The sequence below is a fragment of the Pelobates fuscus genome, chromosome 3 (genome assembly GCF_036172605.1).
Source record: "Pelobates fuscus isolate aPelFus1 chromosome 3, aPelFus1.pri, whole genome shotgun sequence".
NCBI classification, from domain to species: domain Eukaryota; kingdom Metazoa; phylum Chordata; class Amphibia; order Anura; family Pelobatidae; genus Pelobates; species Pelobates fuscus.
The window spans coordinates 224,406,930-224,425,395 of record NC_086319.1 but is presented as its reverse complement, the minus strand read 5'-3'; the positions used below and the strand labels follow the sequence as shown (position 1 = coordinate 224,425,395).

Here is an 18,466-nt window from a genome sequence, read left to right as displayed (position 1 = left end):
TTTATTATTGACTATTATTGAGCATCTCACTCAGGGCTGTTCCCCCTCCTTTCAGGCTACACTGTTTCATTTGTCCTAGTACTTTTTAGAGTTGCTAATAAAGTTCTTTGGTTATTTATTATTATTATTATTTTCTCCTTTAGGATCTTATTGGAGTGGGTTGGAAATTTAACCTTGTGGTCACTTTCTATTCAAGTGACACCTTTGGTTCTCTACTATTAATTGTATTCCTTAGAGTTATCCCCTACTTTTCCAGTCTAGGTGACCTTTGTTGTGGGTTAGGTACGGGACGAGGGTGTTACACTAAACCCCCATCCTTGAGCACTCCCCATCCTTGCTTTGTGTATGTATGCAGCCTCAGTAGAAGTGTAAATAAACAGAAAACTAAACAAAAATAGATATAATAAAAAATATTGCACAGCTAATAGAAAAACATGAAAAGATTAGCATTTTTGCAGAAGCATATGTGAGCTTCTCTAAAACTCATTACTAAAAAATGTGAACACATATCTGCAAAGTACACACATAATTCATATTTAGATTGCTTCTATGCTTGTCCTTAAAAAGCAGTATGTGTAAATATCAACAAGAACTATTTCAGTGTGGCTAAACAACACTGACGGCTTTCCATGTTGAATATCTACTACTCAAATCCTCATCCACCGGCTGTATTCTCTTTAGTTTGGGTAAGGGGTTGTTCTAGGTATAAGAATTTAGGTATAAGAATTGATGCACAGGTCATTGAATTCATGACTCCAAAGAACTTAGTCAGCCTTCTAGAATCTGCAATCTTATGATGACTAAGTAGGAGTTGTTCTTCATGTGTTATGTAGATCGTATTCCATATCTTTTGGTTTTGAATGTTGATGCATTTTTCCTTTTCATACAGTGTAATTCAGAGAGACTTACGGTATTATGAATATTTACCGCACTGAACATGTATGGTTTCTTAAATAAAGAATTAAAAAAAACAACAACAAAAAAAACAGTTAAACTGGTTTAATGCTAAATGGAAGGACATTGCCAAGGGACTTCAGACACTATAACTACTTTCATGAGAAGCATTTACAGCGCCTGAAGTTTATTTATTAAACACCAAGTTGAAAACTGAACTTCAAAATCAAGACAAAAATTACAGCTTGACTATTTTAGCATTACTTTGCAATTTAGCTTTCAATGCACTTCAAATTGCAGATTAAAGAATAAACTCCTTAGTGGCTCCATACGTGTGATAATTTGCAGAGTTATAGATGGGCTTTAGTGCTTAAAGGGACTCTACAGTGGCAGGAAAACATATTTGTTTTCCTGGCACTGCAGGACTCTGCAGTGCCCCTCTCCCTCACCCCCCACCCCCCCACCCCCCATCCCATGTTGCTGAAGGGGTTAAAACCCCTTTAGTGACCTACCTGAGTCCAGCGCCGATGTCCCTCGGCGCTGGGTCAGGCTCTGCCTACTCTCCTCCCCCGGTGACGTCAGCCGGCAATGGCCGCGGATACGCTTTAGACCTCCCCATAGAAAAACATTATTCAATGCTTTCCTATGGGGATTTCTGCAACGTGAGGACATCCAGCGTTGTTTAAAACACTTTTCGTGTTCTAAGAACACGGAAGTCCCCCTAGTGGCTGTCTGATAGACAGCCACTAGAGGAGGACTTAACCCTGCAAGGTAATTATTGCAGTGTATAAAAACTGCAATAACTACACTTGCAGGGTTAAGGGTTGTGGGAGTTGGCACCCAGACCACTCCAATGGGCAGAAGTGGTCTGAGTGCCTGGAGTGTCCCTTTAAAGGGACACTATAGGCACCCAAACCACTTCATCCCATTGAAGTTGTCTGAGTGCAATGTCCCCTTTACCGTTAACCCTGCAAAGTAAAACACTGCCGTTTCAGAGAAACCGTCATGTTTACATTAAAGGGTTAAGACTGCCTCTAGTGGCACTTCCTTGCATTCCATGCGGTTTAACTGCATGATACAATTCTGGATGTTCTCACACTTTGCATTAGGATGTCCAGCTTCTTGCAAAACCCCCATAGGAAAGCATTGATCCAGTGCTTACCTATGGGGAAGGCCTAATGCTTATGCTCATTAGGTTTCCCCTTGCATTGACGTCTGAGGACAGAGGGACACTATAGTGTAAGGAACACAATAGTGTTGCTTTAAATAGACCCTCCAGACCACTAAAGCACTTACTTAAAAAATAAAATAAAGCATACTTAAACACATGCTTGCTTTCACTGGGGATATATCTATTAAACAACAATTTGTATGTACTAATTTCTTTATTTGGCAATGGAGTCACCCTTATATGTGGAATAAATGTATTTGAAATTTGCAGTTGTTAACTTGGCTTTTCTGGTTTTCACCTAGCAGAAGTAGGCGAAAAGTTCAGACACTTAATGGTAAGTTTTACATTGAAGCATACACCCATGTTAGCAACTCTATATAAAGTAATAATATTGGTTCATATTTAAAAAGGTGGCGCCACCAAGTGTATTGAATTGAGCATGCACTGTAGTCGTTATGGTATACCATGAGTGGCATGCCACCCCCCCAGCACCCCAATAAAACTGCCATTGCCTACACCCATTATATTAATACCAAAAATAGCATATGTAACAACCTAAAATTAAGAATTATATTACTCACCTCATCCAAGCACTGAAAGGCAGGACTTGAAGAAACATCCTTTGGGGTTTCCTCTAGAATACTGGACGGTGCTAAAGGATACAATGTTTTCTCCTTATTGTCTTCCTCCTCTTCTGAAGAATCACTTGACTGATACATTTCTTTTCCAAAGTTACTCATCTCTATAATTACAAACATAATTATTTATATATTACCAACATATTCCGCAGCGCTGTACAATAGGTTAAACTAGATAAAGAATTCTAACAAAAACACGTTTGATATTCCAGAACATTGGGTGAAAATAGGTCTCCCCAAGCAAGCTTGCAATCTTAAAGCATGGGGGACAAATACACAGAGGGAAGTGAATATATTTGAAAGGATAGGATGGCTGTTTGGGTTGAGGGAGCACAGCAGATGGGAGACAGAACAAGAAGATTGTCAGGATAGAGGAGTTAAGGGGCAAGCTATAATCACTGTTAATGGCCATTTAATACAGAAAATAAGTTATAATGTAAGAAATACTTAAAAAGTGCTGTTTGTATTTAGGTAATGCATGGCAACACACTGACTCACTGAGCAGCGCTAGGTCTGAGATAGAAGTGGTCCATACTTGCTGGCTCCAGACACCAGACAAAAAAGGGTTTAATATGGATTCATGTAGACTTGTGCAGGATGGAAAAACGTGTTTCGGCCAAACCACTTAGACCAAAAATATAAAATGTTTAGGGACGGCAGAAATTCATGCATGTGGCTGTTTAGCTCACCAAAATATTGTCTGCTGATAAAGATTTGGGAAAATGAATCAGACAAACCAAAAGAGTGAGAAAAATTGGCCAATCTGTGCACTGAAAAATATATATGTAATCACTGATAGACACATCTTCCTGCCATTAGATTTAGATCAAGTAGCCAATAAAGCTTAAAAGTAGAGGAGCACTAACAAGAAACCCCAAAAAGTATATGGATATTTCTGAATACATAAATATAGATTTTTGTTTTACTGCTCCTCTTTTATCCCTTCTATTGGTCACTTCTCACTTTATCTGTCAATAAAAGTCTTAATTTACTACTTATGGATAAGCTTTTCAAAGATTTCATATTTTTGGATAAACACTTGAAAAAAAATGTTTTTTTTTTTAAATATTAACACATCAAAAATAAAAATAAAAGATATATAAAAACTATATATTTAAAAAAAAATCTAAAATCATTTTTAAAATATTAAATACATTTATCCATAAATATTAGAGAGACATTATAGGCACCCCGATCCCTTAATTTTTAATGAAGTGGTCTAGTTGCATTGCCCCTGTCATTTTATCCCTGTGAAGAAAACCACTGGAGTTTTGAAAACACTAGTGATTTTTCTAGGACAATCCCGACCTCTAGTGGTTGTCTCTCACACAGCCTCTAGATGGGGCTTCCTGGTTAGTAACCAAGTAAAACTCGGCTATTTGATGTTTGAAGTCGCTTTGCATAAGGATGTCTAATGACATCTATATTCAATGGAGGCAGCTCTGATGTGAGCAAGCTCCTATGGTGAAAGCTTGAATGTGTGCATTAGGTTGAGATCGCGATCACATGACCCAGAAGGGCTGAATTTGCTGCAGGGGGACTTCCTGCGTTGTCAGGCAGTCCCCCTGATCGGTATTGCTGAGGGGTTAAAGCCCACACATTTAGCAGGACAGCATAGTACGCCTGCCGTCATTAGGTGTTAAGTTATAAGGCAGTTTGGAAATCAGGTATTCAGATGATCAAATTTGATGAATTGCAGGTCATAATGAAACAAATTTCCAAGTCTAGATTCAGGCCCCCTTCCAAAGTCAAGAAAGAGGAATGAGAAACCTAATGCCAACTGTTTTAATATTGATTTTTTTGTGTGTACATTAAACAGTGTCACATTAAAGAGACATACACTGGTCAAGCTGGGGAGTTCCAAAGTTCTTACCAGCAGGTCCATTTGTATCTAGTAGCTTTGTGTGCCAAACCTGGCACTTGTGATATAAGAAGCTGACCCCTGGATAAACCTCTAGCTTGAATATATATCTACCTGAACATTAAAGTGTTCCTCACACTGTTGATAAACTAAATATACATACTGTAAACACATACACAACACACCTCCAAAGTGTCTGTATTTTGGAGGGACAGTCCCTATTTTGGCCCAAATTCTTCAATCCCTCTTTTGTAACCCAATGTCCCTCTATTGTAGTAGTTCAGTATTATTGGTATGTCTGAATGTATATCAGAGCTCCAAAGCAAACACTTACAGTAATGCCTCATTTCTCTGCCATTTAGAAGTTAAATCACTTTGTTTATGCAGCCTTTGTCACACCTCCCTGCCTGTGACTCACACAGCCTACCTAAACATTTCCTTCTAAAGTAAGTAAAGAACTTCTAAAGTAAGTTAAAATCTCAAAAATGTAACCATTTTTTTCATAGAGACTATGTGAGTCTCAGCCAAGAGAGGTGTGACTAGGCTGCATAAACAGAAACAAGAGTGATTTAACTCCTAAATGGCAGAGAATTAAGCAGTGAGACTGCAGGGGCATGATCGATACCCTAAAACTGCTGGCACTGTAGACTCCTGCAGTGCCCCCCTCCCTCCCGCCCCTATCCCACGTCGCTGAATGGGTTAAAACCCCTTCAGTCACTTACCTGAATCCAGCGCTGATGTCCCTTGGAGCTGGGTCAGGCTTCACCCACACTCCTCCCCCGTCGGCGCATGCATTAGACCTCGTCATAGGAAAGCATTATTAAATGCATTCCTATGGGGATTCCGGCGACGCTGGAGGTCCTCATGCTTTGCATTGGTAGACAGCCACTAGAGGAGGACTTCACTCTGCATGATAATTAATGCAGTTTTTTTTTACACTTGCAAGGTTAAGGGTGATGGGAGTTGGCACCCATACAACTTCAATAGACTGAAGTGGTCTGGGTGCCTACAGTGTCCCTTTAATTAAAGCAACACTATAGTGATAGGAATATAAAACACTATACACTATAGTGACCCTCTGCTTCTGCACTCTTCTACCCATCATAAAAGGGTAAAAAATGCTTTCACTTACCAGATTTCAGTGCAGAGATCTCCATCAGCGCTTTATCATCTCCCCCTCCCACAACTTCACAGTGATGTCACATGTGCCCGCGCATATTACGCCTTCCCTTTAGGAAAGCATTGAATCCATGCTTTCCTTTGGGGATTTTCAAGAAAAGCATGAGGATATCCAGCGTCATTTCAGGGAGAAGTAAGGAAACACCTCTAGTGACTGTCTGGAAGAGAGCCACTAGAGGCAGTCTTACACTGCACCCAGGCCACTTTAGTAAGATGAAGTGGCCTGGGTACCTATAGTGTCCCTTTAAGATTAAGTTGTTTTGGTGCTTATAGTTTCCTTTAAACTACAATAAACTTTGAAAATCAGTCTGTGTAAATAGGATACACTGTCCTTGTTCTAAATCTGATTTTAGTTGCATACATTATCTACATATCTGTAGATATCTGTTTTGCTTAAAAGCGCTATTTTACAGCCTCAATGTGTTGCAAGGACTTCACCAAAATTGTGCCATACAACGAATATTTTTTGAAGATCATTAATCTATTGTAATAAAATAGAAACCACTAATATAGCATACATTCACCGTAATGGAAGAAAAAAAAAAAGTCAAATTCATCAAGTACAACCTTGTTCACATCTCTGTATTGGCTGTGGGTCTGAAACACATTTCACAGAATACAAAAAAAATCATTTAATGGATGATACATACAGAGCTGACATAAACCTGTTTTCTAAACAATGAATGTATGTGAAAAGTGAATTGCAAAATGTAATTGATTTGATAAACCAAAGAATCTCCAACTTGGTTATAGTCACAGTATAGGTATCTCCAGTTGGGTTATCAGTGCACCACAGCTTACTGTTTAGGGGATAACCCCCTTTGTTTATACCCATGCAGCCTTTCCTGATGGGTGATTTGTGTGTTGAATAACAAGTAATCAAATCAAAGTGAACCTGTGGCTTTGATACCTCCTTACCTTGGCAATGCTCCCCCTCCAGACCAGCAGATATTGCTCACTGGGTATAATACCATATGTCTGAATAGTACATATAGGGCACAGAGCGACACCAGCTGCACAGTCTGACTTTATAAAATCACTGCAGAGCGTCCGTCTCCATGGAAACAGTGAAGCTCACCGCACCCCATGGTTTGTCAGTCACTAGCTGTACAACCAATCAGCGACCGCTGGGCTGGGTTAAAGGGAGCGTCTCGTGGAGGAGTGCTATACACTAGAGATGTATACCGCCCTGCAGTGCTCTTTGATGGAGAAGAGTTAGGTTTTGTTTAGGTTCACTCAGAGCTCTAGCTGAGACTCAGAGAATGGATCCAGTGACCCTCCCTCCTGAAACAAACTGCACAGAGTCTCTGGAGCTTTGAGCACGATGCCAATGTGTTATTAGATAAAAGAGTTATTTATCTGTTTACAATTTACTTAAAAAATAAAGACGTTTTATAATCAAATATGGTAAATGGCCCATCAATGTGATTTTCTTATCTAAGACAGCACACTGGTCATATACTGATTTATTAATTATATTTATTTAAAGTGGAACTGTCACTACTTTTCACAGCATTGAATAAATCTTTGGAAACCTTTTTATAACTTGTGTTAACCTTATCTGATGCAATGTTTAGTTTTCATTTACATTTTGTTTAACAAAGATTTATCAAATAGCATCATAAGTTTAGACAAAGCAAAAACAGGGCAAACTATGAAAATTAAGAAAATAACTCAATAGTGATTTTAGTTGTCCGGCACTGTTGCAGGAAATATTCTTGTGTTTTCATGCACTACAGAGGGTAGACAAAAATACAGTGTAGGTGGGTATAGTGTAGAATCATCGTTGTTTCCTTTGATTTAATAAGATTTCAGTTCTATTAATCTATCCTGAAAAGACCAGTAGTGTGATCCCATGGTGGAATCATTACGTGACTGCTCAATTTGGCTTGGCAACTTGTTTCATGAATGGTAGGTTAAGTGTACCAAATGTGAACCTAATGTTAAAACAGTGAAACCCTACTCAAAAAAGGGGTAAATATAAAAGTGAATAGCGAAAGTATATACATAATGACAGATCCAATCTCTCACTTGGTGTTAAAGGACCACTCTAGGCACCCAGACCACTTCAGCTTAATGAAGTGGTCTGGGTGCCAGGTCCAGCTAGGGTTAACTAATTGTTTTATAAACATAGCAGTTTCAGAGAAACTGCTATGTTTATCAATTAGTTAAGCCTTCCCCTATTTCCTCTAGTGGCTGTCTCACTGACAGCCGCTAGAGGCGCTTGCGTGATTCTCACTGTGAAAATCACAGTGAGAGCACGCAAGCGTCCATAGGAAAGCATTATGAATGCTTTCCTATGTGACCGGCTGAATGCGCGCGCAGCTCTTGCCGCACGTGCGCATTCAGCCGACGGGGAGGAACGGAGGCGGAGAGGAGGAGGAGAGCTCCCCGCCCAGCGCTGGAAAAAGGTAAGTTTTTACCCCTTTCCCCTTTCCAGAGCCTGATTACAAATATGTGCATTTTGTTGCAGTAAAACAGTATTATGACATTCACAGCTAAAATGTCAGATGGAAATACAAATTTAAAAAAATATCTTATTTTCTCAAATTTTTAAACATTTTATTCATAATAAATTATGTTCCATATATGAATAGTTAATGATAAATTAAAGCCCTGTTTCACCTGAACAAAATGATATATAATAAGTGTGGGTGCAATTAATGTGACAGCGGTGAATTACGGTTGAACAGACATTTAGCGCAAATTCCAGTTTTTGTTTACGTTTTGTTTTGATCAGACCGTGCACTATTGACTCTGTCCTGAAGGGGTTAAAGAGGATATAGGTATTGAAAACTGCAATCTGGCTCACGTAGATTTCAATTTTCTTGTACCAGGTCCTAGTTTTCTGGTTCACTAGATAGGGCTTTATGCATTGGTCAGCCAAGTCTACTCCCCCCATAAACTTGCTGTAGTCTACAATGCACTTCGGCTTTTCCAGATGCTCCGTGCTACCTCTCACAGACACTGGCACTGTACTTTTGTCGTGCTTCATAGACAGCATCTATACATCCTTCCTATCTCTGAAGCAAAGGGCAAGCAACTCATCCTGGCAGAGAGCTGAAGAGGAACCTCTACTGCTTCTATCTCTTGTCAGGGTTTGGGGGAAAACCCTGCGATTTGTCCGCACTGTGCCACAGGCTAGGGTTTTAAAGCAATATAATTTTTTTAAATAATTCTATATTGGTATAATAATTGTCAACCCATAGCCTGTATCTCCTTTTTAACAAGGAAAGGATTAGATCCCAAACAATCTTGCCACTTGTACCCACAGAATCAGGGCATCCTGGTGGGTTAAGATGGTAAATGCGAAACGCCCATGTGTAACCAGTACAGGATTCGCATCATTTAAAAAATGTAACGCCATATCCGGACCGCTTAGATGGTATATATTGTTTAAAGAGCAGTCGACCTTTGAATTTCATTAGGGATTCGTCAAGTGAAATATTTTTTTCAGGGACACAATATTCAGAAACGTTGTCTAACAGGTTGTTGGATAAAGGGCCGAATTGTATAGAGCCTGTCAAACAGTGGGTCGTTTCTAGGGGGACACAGTGAGTTATCATTAAAATGAAGGAATCGCAGCAGTTGCAGGTAGCGATCCCTCTGTATAACCTCAGGGAAAAGAGGGTAGCTAAGATGCGTTGCTTCCTGTAGGACTTGATACTGGGCTTTTTATTTTTTTTCCATATTTTAGTTTTTTTTTTATTTTCATAAAAAGTGAAATGGGGTACAGAATATAAAAGGGTAGTGGGAAGACATGACCAATACAACAGTTCATTCCAAATTACTTAGTATAAGTTAAAGTGTTGGATATACAAACGCATAGCATTATACCTACAACTGTACACCAGTAGATAACAACCTGTCTCAGCCCTGTGTTTTACATGATTGGCTCAACATGCCTTTCCTCTGTTTCCGGTGGCCCTATGAGTAATTCTATTACACATACATTTTCGGAAAATTAGGGGTCACGATGTGTGTCCATGTGAATCTACCTACAGCAGGGTGTCGTGATATACTCTCTAAGAGTATGCTGGTTTCTTTGGTTTTAACCTCTAAGTTGGGGTATTAAGTGAACCTTCTGCCTCTTGACTGATATCTCGGGTGAGGTATTATTGGCAGAATATATTTGTATTTATGTCAAAACGCCCCTTGGTCTTGTGATCGCATACATTGCATTGTGCATGAGCAGTGGTTCAGATAGGTTGTCTGTTAGGGCTTTGGGTGGCCCATTAGGGCAAGCCATGGTTTCCACAATTGTTCTGTCTGTCTAGTTTTCTCATGTGAGTCTAGGGGAGAGCACCTCATATCTATAATAGTGGTACACTTTATCTAGTAATTCTTTGTGTGAGGGGCAGTATGTGCTTTTCCAGTGTTGGGCGAAGAGATTTATTGCTGCTAGTATGACAAGTAAAGCTAGTTTTTTTAGCTTCCCTCTTCCATGTGGTTGGGAAAAGCAGCAGAAGTGCCACTGTTAGTGTGAGAGGCATTGGATAAGCTATTGTTCTTTATACTATCTGTTGTACTTGCATCCATAGAGGTTTAATCTCTCTACATTCCCACCAGATGTGGGTCACAGTGCCTTTGTCTGAGCTACATCTCCAGCAATTAGGGTCAACAGCAGGGTATATTTGATGGAGCCTTTGTGGGATAAGGTACCATCGGTATATTACCTTTTGCTGAGCTTCTATGTGAGAAAAGCAAGATGTAAGACCTTTAACCCCTTAAGGACCAAACTTCTGGAATAAAAGGGAATCATGACATGTCACACATGTCATGTGTCCTTAAGGGGTTAAGAGCATTCAATGATTGGAGCCACTGCTCGTCTGTGAGTTTGGGCATACCCTCCTTCTCCCACTGGGCTGTGTATTTGAAAGAATGAGGTGGCGTATGAACCAAGAGGGTTTTGTAGCACAAGGATGAGGTGTTGGGTTTAGTAGGTGCAGAATGACATCTTGTGGATACTGGGCTTTTTAACTATACCCATCACTAGGGTTAAAGCCCAAAACCGCTTCATCTCTGCAACATCCGTGGGTTGCCACATATTTCTGCGACCCATGGATGTGCATGTCATCCAACATAAAGAGCCCAAAACCGCTTCATCTCTGCAACATACGTGGGTTGCCACATATTTCTGCGACCCACGGATGTGCATGTCATCCAACATAAAGAGCACAAAAAAACTAATTGTCTCTCAGTCGTCCACTGTTACAGTGATGCCAGGTTTAACAGTGAACAACGATATTTCTTCTGCCATCATGTTTGGGGGCACCCAGTCTCCGTCTGGCATTGGGCATTCTAAGCGTCCTCTTGTAAGTGGTGGTGGGGCACCATCACTTGAGGACTCGCTCAGAGGCTCAATGTCAGAGGCAGTGATAGTGTCACTGTCTTGCAGAGTGTTGTTATCACTGCCTGCCAGAATGACATACGCCTTCTCTGCTCAGTAGTGACATGCCATTTTAGGGGGACAAATCAATTATCTAATAAAAACTAACTGGGTAATTACTAATGTCCTACCTGCCTAACACCCACTACCCACCCTCAAAAATCCACGAAAAATAAAATAAATGTACTGATCACAGTTTAGGCAGCTGGGATCAGTACTTAAAGGGTTATTTATTTTTTAATAAAAATAACCCTAAAAAAGGGTCAGCCTGAACAGAGAGCCCTCTGATCACAGTGATCACTGATACAGTACTGTATAACAGATATACTGTACAGTACAGTGATCACGGCCCCTAAAAATTCTATAGTCTATAGAATTTAGCCAAAGACAATTCACTCCCACCCAATATAATTTATCGCTTCTATATTAGAACAGTATGGTTACTGGCTCTGCATGTTCACAGAAGCATAATAGCCCTTGACACGTGTTTCGCCGTGCAGCAACCTTAACCCTCATGGTTCATCAAAAGGGACTGACCGTTCCCTTTTTCGCTACAACAGGCCTTACAGTATCTATTACAACAAAGTCTGACCAATGTAGGACAGCACCGTTCTGTTCGATCTACCTGACATAACTGTCAATACCTTCAGAGTCTGATCCGTGAAGGACAACATTGTTCTGTTTCTTCTATTTGACACTACTGTAAAAACCTATTGAGCATTTAGCTCTTAGTTTTATCCATTACCTTTTCCTTTCAATTCAATATTTATTTTTTTTAAATAAATAATTATTTACACTAGGTGGAAAACTTGGTATAACAAACATTTTTATTGCATACATTATGTATTGCATACATTATTTTTTTTTTTTTTTATGTCAATCTTTCTTTTATTAAGGCACGGATGAAGGGTACAAAATAAAGAAAAGGAAATGCAAAGATTTTCACAGCATAGGGTCGATATAACAATATCACCGTTAAATACATTTCCGCATTATTTTCAATGCCTCATTTTTATCTTTTAAGAGTCGCTTAACGTACATTTATCTTAACTAAACATAAAACATGAGTAAGTGTTCATACATATGTAACAAGAGGAGAGCAGGCTATCAAACCTTGTTGATTGGTCTATAACGGAGTTCCAGTTATACTTGTGACACTCAAGTAGCCATATCTAAGATTCATCAGAGTGTTATATTGGCATAATATCTCAATGTATGGCTATTGCCGACTGAAGCATTACCACACGTAAGTAGGCTTAAAGTAATGGTAAGGCTTAGAGTAGTGGTAACACTGGCGCTTTTGTTACGGAATGGGCCAGTTTTAAGGTTAGGCACATATTAACTGTAGGCATAAATCATAACTGTATTCAATTTACTAGCTAGAGTGAGTGAAAAAAAGAGAAACAAAAACATTGCTAGATTACCTGTGATCATACACGTAAAGCAGAACATACTTTTCAATCTGAGCAGTAATATATAGCTCCTCATTTGCAGTGCCCGCCAGATAGTATGGATAATCAGAGCTTCATAGCATGCATGAATAGGCTTGAATGTCACAAGCTTACTAAGTACGGCTGCGGGTATGCAACGTTATTGAGGATACAGCCTTATTATAGTGGTGCAGGCATGGAAAACTCAATGTCGGCTTAAGTTATGTAAAATGAAATAAATGACAGATGAAACTTAAGCTAGCAAGAACTTATGACTTTCAGCTGGTGTCAGGGAGAAATAAACAGCATAAATGAAATAAACAGTTTAACCTTGCAGTACTAGCTATGCAGGTCGGGCATTATTATGCTTTTGAGCATGCTTGACCTAAAAAGTGTCAGTGTCGCCAGTGTTACAGGCTAGGTCGTCTGATCACATAGGTTACCAGGTTTAAGCGATCAAGTCCAATGAAGCTGGTTTCCGTCCTCTAGGAAGCAATGTCCCGGGGTGGGCAGCCATTAGGGGTTGCTAAATGGTATCCGCACGGACAGTACATGCTGTGCCCCAAGGTGTTTTCGGTCGTGGGCGACGAGAAGTGGGGCTGCGGGCCGACGGGCCATCTGTCAGCCGATGCCCCTGCTGGGGAGGCTGGCATCTCGCGCTGATCGAGTCGGCAGGGGTTGGGCAGGTTGTAGAGTTGAGGATTGAGCACCCCAGCCCCAGGCCAGTATGAAGGCCAGCACCTGTGGGCCACAGACACGGGATCTCTTAGTGGAGGCCGGGTCTTCCCTCTGTTGGGCGCCTTGGAGAGCTCGGATGTTTCGCCATCGCCTGCGACGGTTGGGCTTCCGGCGGTGTGGCTGGTGCCGTGGAGGTGTTCTCCGGGGGGCCTTCGGCCCAGGAAAGAGTGCTGTGTGGTCAGACTTTTGTTTTTGCCTCTGCGACTTCACCATGGATGCTGGGTAAGTAATTGTTAAAGATTGCAGCGCTTTCGGGTGGCCCCTGGCTTGAGAGTGGTTAGGTATCACTTTCTTCCCATATACTGGGGCCCCTTGCTGGTCGGCAGTGGGTCGAGCTTCTGGGTTGACAGGCCTCCGAGGTTTGTCCCGTCGGCATCGGGCTTTGGTGATTACCTGTCCGGTTGGGAGTCCCTCTAGGTGAGTGTCATGCGAGTTCCCTTGTGTGGACCGGGAAGCGTCTCTCATTCTCCTCTCCAGCCTAAGCCAGAAGGCCTCAAAGATGGCGCTGATTCTGTCGTCTGAGGTTTGCTGCGCCTCTGCCGGGGGCCCACGTGGGTGGTCCGCCATGTCAGGTTCAGTCAGCTTAATTTGTAGTTGTTGCCGTAGAGCAGGTGAACGGCCTCCCGGGACCGGGATAACCCCCGCTGGTCCATAGGGGGGAGGACGTGGGCCCCTAGTCAGCCTTCCAGCCTCGTGTGGCAGCGGGAGAGCGGCCGTCTCTCCCGCGCCTGTCGGCTTCGTTGGACGAACGGAGTAATCTCTCCGGTAGCTCTGCATGATGGGAGTCGTTAGAAGCCCCTTTGCGCCACTGCTATCTCGGTAGCTTAATACTTCGAGTATAGGTAGTTTTGGGGCTGATATATCAAAATCTATGCCTCTGGTAGCAGGAGCTGTTCCGATTAGCGTCCGCTCTGCTTGGCGGTCAGGCCCCGCCCCCCCCGCATACATTATTAAACATTAAATTTAACGATATATTTTATAAGGACTTCTGACAAACAGGGATGAAAGGACCTTACCCTAACAAACTCCTGATTTAAGTCACTTATGCATTGATTCCATTACAAGGGGTCATCCCCCACACAGTAGTTTACACTTCTATTTAAAAACTTTTGGTTATCTAATGAGAGAAATACACTGGGGGCCCTCCCACCTCGCAGCCCACCCAGCAAGTTCAAGACTTTTCTGGTGCTGTCTGCGCCCTGGCGTCCACTCACAAATCCCACCTGGTCTGCATGGATGAGTGTGGGGATAATATGGGATAATCTGTTGTATTAGATTTTGGCGAGTAGTTTGGTGTCTGTATGAAGTAGCGATATTGGTCGCAAATTTTGGCTCTTGGTGGGAGGTTTCAAATTTTAAATTTAAGGTGAAAATAGCCAAACTGTAAGAATTCTCTAGGTCAGCTATGCTTTTAACTCTGCTAATCTGACCTTAAATTTGTAATTTACTTTGAATTCTTACTTTAGAAAATAATACTTTATGTACTGGATAATTTTATTAGAATAACAGGTTCTTCTCAAAACTTTGCACACACAAGCTGGTCCAATATGGATACATTGAAAGGCAGGCAGGGTCTCTCTGTTTTTATTTTGATGTGTTCAACCTGCATTTATTATATTCACACTGAGAACTTATTTATTTGTCTTGTGTGTACATTATTCCTGTAAGGAAAGCATTTTTGGTGCAAGTACTAGATCACATTTGCTACAGTTTCCTTTCTATCTCCCTGTATTGTGCTAGTTAATATATCATTCCCCACTTTGGTGCTATTGTGCTATTGCTCACCACTAGCCATGCCATTATGCTAGTGTATCTCTCACCACTATCTGTGCTATTGTGTGTGTCTCAGCACTGAGTCAGTGTGTGTGACTGTGTCAGTGTGTGTGATTGTGTCTCAGCACTGTGTCAGTGTGTGTGATTGTGTCAGTGTGTGTGATTGTGTCTCAGTGTGTGTGATTGTGTCAGTGTGTGTGTGATTGTGTCAGTGTGTAATTGTGTCAGTGTGTGTGACTGTGTCAGTGTGTGTGTGATTGTGTCAGTGTGTGTGTGACTGTGTCAATGTGTGTGTGATTGTGTCAGTGTGTGTGACTGTGTCAGTGTGTGTGGCTGTGTCAGTGTGTGATTGTGTCAGTGTGTGACTGTGTCAGTGTGTGTGTGTGACTGTGTCAGTGTGTGTGTGTGACTGTGTCAGTGTGTGGGTGATTGTGTCAGTGTGTGGGTGATTGTGTCAGTATGAATGAGCACAGTGCTGCCAGATGTAGGGCAATTTGGGTGTCAAGGTGTGCAGCACGGGAAATAAACATCCGGCGACCTGAGCTGATCTGACCTTGCGCTGTGCATTGTGGGCATTGCAGTTTGCTGTGCACTCGCTGTGTTTGCTGTGGTGACGGTTTACACTACATCTCCCAGAATGCCGCGGGCGCGCACAGAGTCTATGTGCATGTATGGCTGGCACAGGGCGATGATGAACTCTATGGCGAGTCGCGGTCGCTGCTGGTGGCCCCTGCTGGGTAAAGGCTGCCAGGCGGTGAATGGCCCCCGAGCGGCGGGGACCCGCTGCATGGGAAGCAGGCGGGAGGAGGCCAGAAGCAAGCCCCTCAAGCAGTGGACTCTGATCGTGAGCCCGCTGAGCAGCCTGAGGGTGGCCGTACCGTGCAATGTGACTGTCAGAACCCAGGACCCCCTCACATACCCCAACGCAGACCGGGTGTTCGTCATGGTGAGCGGCATAGACCGCAACGTGCACCGCGGGCTGGACCTGGACAACATCGAAGTGAGATACGACGAGGAGTCCAGACAGGTGCTGATCCACTCCCAGGACATTGACAGCCAGACCTGTGTAGATGTCACGACCCCGGTGCGATTTGGTTAGTACCCCACTGCTCAGAGCATGCTGGCTAAATATTGTGTGCCACCACAATTGTACGCTAGATATTATCTTTAGATAAAAGAATTTCTGTTCCAGAAATTCCATTGGAGCTTTAGTACTAACTGGAAATAGGTCTTGACCTATTTGTTGTTGACACCCCCCTTAAAACAATATATTTCCTAAACATCCTATAAACTGCGTGCGGTCTATTATCTAAACTTCTAGTTGTAGAAAATTGAAATATAAAAATGTAGGCTAAAATAGCCAAGCTGTGACTATTCCTGGATCATTATCCACATTAGATGTTTTTGAACTGGTTACAATCTAAAGTTTAGCAAATAATTCCATATGTATTGCCCTAATAAATTGGTGTTACAACTTTGCAACTAAGGAATATTAATACATTTAATGCCAGTCTAATTGCTTTATGTACAGAAGTACATACGGCCAGTAATACTTTTTTTTTTCTCTTTCTTAAAAGTAGTATTTCATTTCACGCAATCAGTTCAGTAGTCACCCTTTAAAAACTGTTTAACCACATTGACCCAACATTTTACTGCTCTAGGATTTTTCTTTCTTTTGGGCTTCTCTGCTAATTACCAATAACCCTCACTTCTAATTACTATTATCATCTATCTCTGTTCAACCCAGTTCCTTAACTCCGATTTTATTTGCTATTTTCTCACCAATCACTTGTGGGTTTTTTGTTTTTTTTGTGTATATTGGGTGTTTGTTGAATCTGTGCTGCCCGAGGCATGATGGAACTCGGGCACCCCTAATTACCCCTAATTACCCCTCCGAAAGTGGAGCCTATTGGGAGGTTTGCGCTAGGAATACATGTTTGTATTCCTAATACTATAGTGTTCCTGTAAGTACAGCTTGCTTTTCTATGTAACTATCACTATTAACAAACCTAAATCCTGGAAAACCACATCCTGGAAAGAAATGTCCTTATCTTTTGTTAGATTTGCGAAACCTGAAATTTGACGTATACACTCTGACTGCCATTGTTCAGCAGTATATATTTGTGTTTGTACATAAGCTTGCAGTAATGTGCTTGAACAATCACAACTATTCCTAATTGTAGGAATAAATCCCTGTGTTCACAGGTTCCTCTTTCTCTTCCCTCTATTTAGAATTATATATGAAGCATGAGTTTAAAGGGAATGTTCAAATGAAATTATATATTGTAAATTATATCATATAAGTAGTGCGGAGTGATTCATTTGATCTGGTGCTTACACTTCATTTTGATAAGAACATGCAGGGAGAACTGAAACAGTGCTCCCTGCATGTTTTGCCCTCAGTGGGCTGGCTTAAATGATGGACAGGCCATTTGCCAGGTTGCCCAGCCCACTTTGTGGAGGGTTTGCCCCCTATTTGGGTGGGGCTGGTGACACATCTGCATCACAGGTTCGCCCCTTTCCCACAGAAATCTGATATTTGCAGTGCAGTTACTACTGCAAGCTATTCTGGGTGGGCTTATGTAAAATGGTTCAACAAAGATCCATCTTTTGCCTTGATATTCCACTTTAAACATGGATGTTTTAAAGTTAATGTCTGCTGTATACAACAGCCAGCTAACCACTCATGGACAGCTTTTTGTTGTTAATGCAACTTATCAGCATGAGGTTGGTTACTGGCTCTCTATTGAGGCTTGGCGTTGTTTATATGTTCAATCCCAAAAGCTTTACACTTCAACTTTAATGTCTTTGACATATAATACCTCAGGGGTTCACAAACCCTAGGTGCCAGGTCACCATGGTGACTAAAAATTTTGTCCTGGCATCTGGATTTTTAAGCCCATTCCCTCCATCCCCGTGCAGTTCTCTTCGAGCCAGGAGGAAGTCAAGGGAACTGTAATTACTTCCTCCCGACGCTGAAGCTATGCAGTTTTTTTTATTTTAATTAGTCTACATTATTGTTGTTATTGCTGTTATTTATAAAGAGCCTACATTTTGCATTCCTTATCAGTGTACTAACAACCAAGACTAGTAAGACATAGAGGAATAGAGGTTGTCCTACAGTATGTGCTCCTACAACATTACATACGCTTCACCAGTCACGCGGCTTGAGCAGAATCGTAACGCCGTAACTGCACATTGGTTCCCTTCTCTCCGTGTTTTTTCTTTGAGATATACCATACCGTGGATTGAAGGTGTGATGCTGCCTTAAAAGCATAAAAGCTTGATTACTGAGCCAGTTTTCATACACAGGATCCTTTTAAATGTGAGTTTTCCAACTTCACTACCCTTACATCTGATTTTATTTGACGTACTATCTGCACTATGTTGTAT

At 41.5% G+C, this 18,466-nt stretch overlaps 2 protein-coding genes across 3 annotated transcripts in view; one reads left to right on the top strand and one right to left on the bottom strand.

The window, feature by feature from the left end:
* The window catches only part of CCDC146 (coiled-coil domain containing 146), a 135,667-nt gene extending 128,932 nt beyond the window's left edge, over positions 1–6,735 (bottom strand). The window contains exons 1-2 of the mRNA XM_063448149.1: positions 6,662–6,735; positions 2,647–2,807 (exon numbers count right to left, since the gene is read on the bottom strand). Coding sequence (XP_063304219.1) covers positions 2,647–2,805 — 159 coding nt within the window. The 5' untranslated portion in view covers positions 2,806–2,807; positions 6,662–6,735. The remainder of the gene's footprint in view (positions 1–2,646; positions 2,808–6,661) is intronic.
* An 8,964-nt stretch (positions 6,736–15,699) lies between these two features.
* The window catches only part of FAM185A (family with sequence similarity 185 member A), a 54,440-nt gene continuing 51,673 nt past the window's right edge, over positions 15,700–18,466 (top strand). Inside the window, exon 1 of one of the 2 annotated variants that reach the window (XM_063448148.1) lies at positions 15,700–16,167. In XM_063448148.1, coding sequence (XP_063304218.1) covers positions 15,711–16,167 — 457 coding nt within the window. In that variant the 5' untranslated portion in view covers positions 15,700–15,710. The remainder of the gene's footprint in view (positions 16,168–18,466) is intronic. The other variant, XM_063448147.1, reaches the window with a different exon arrangement.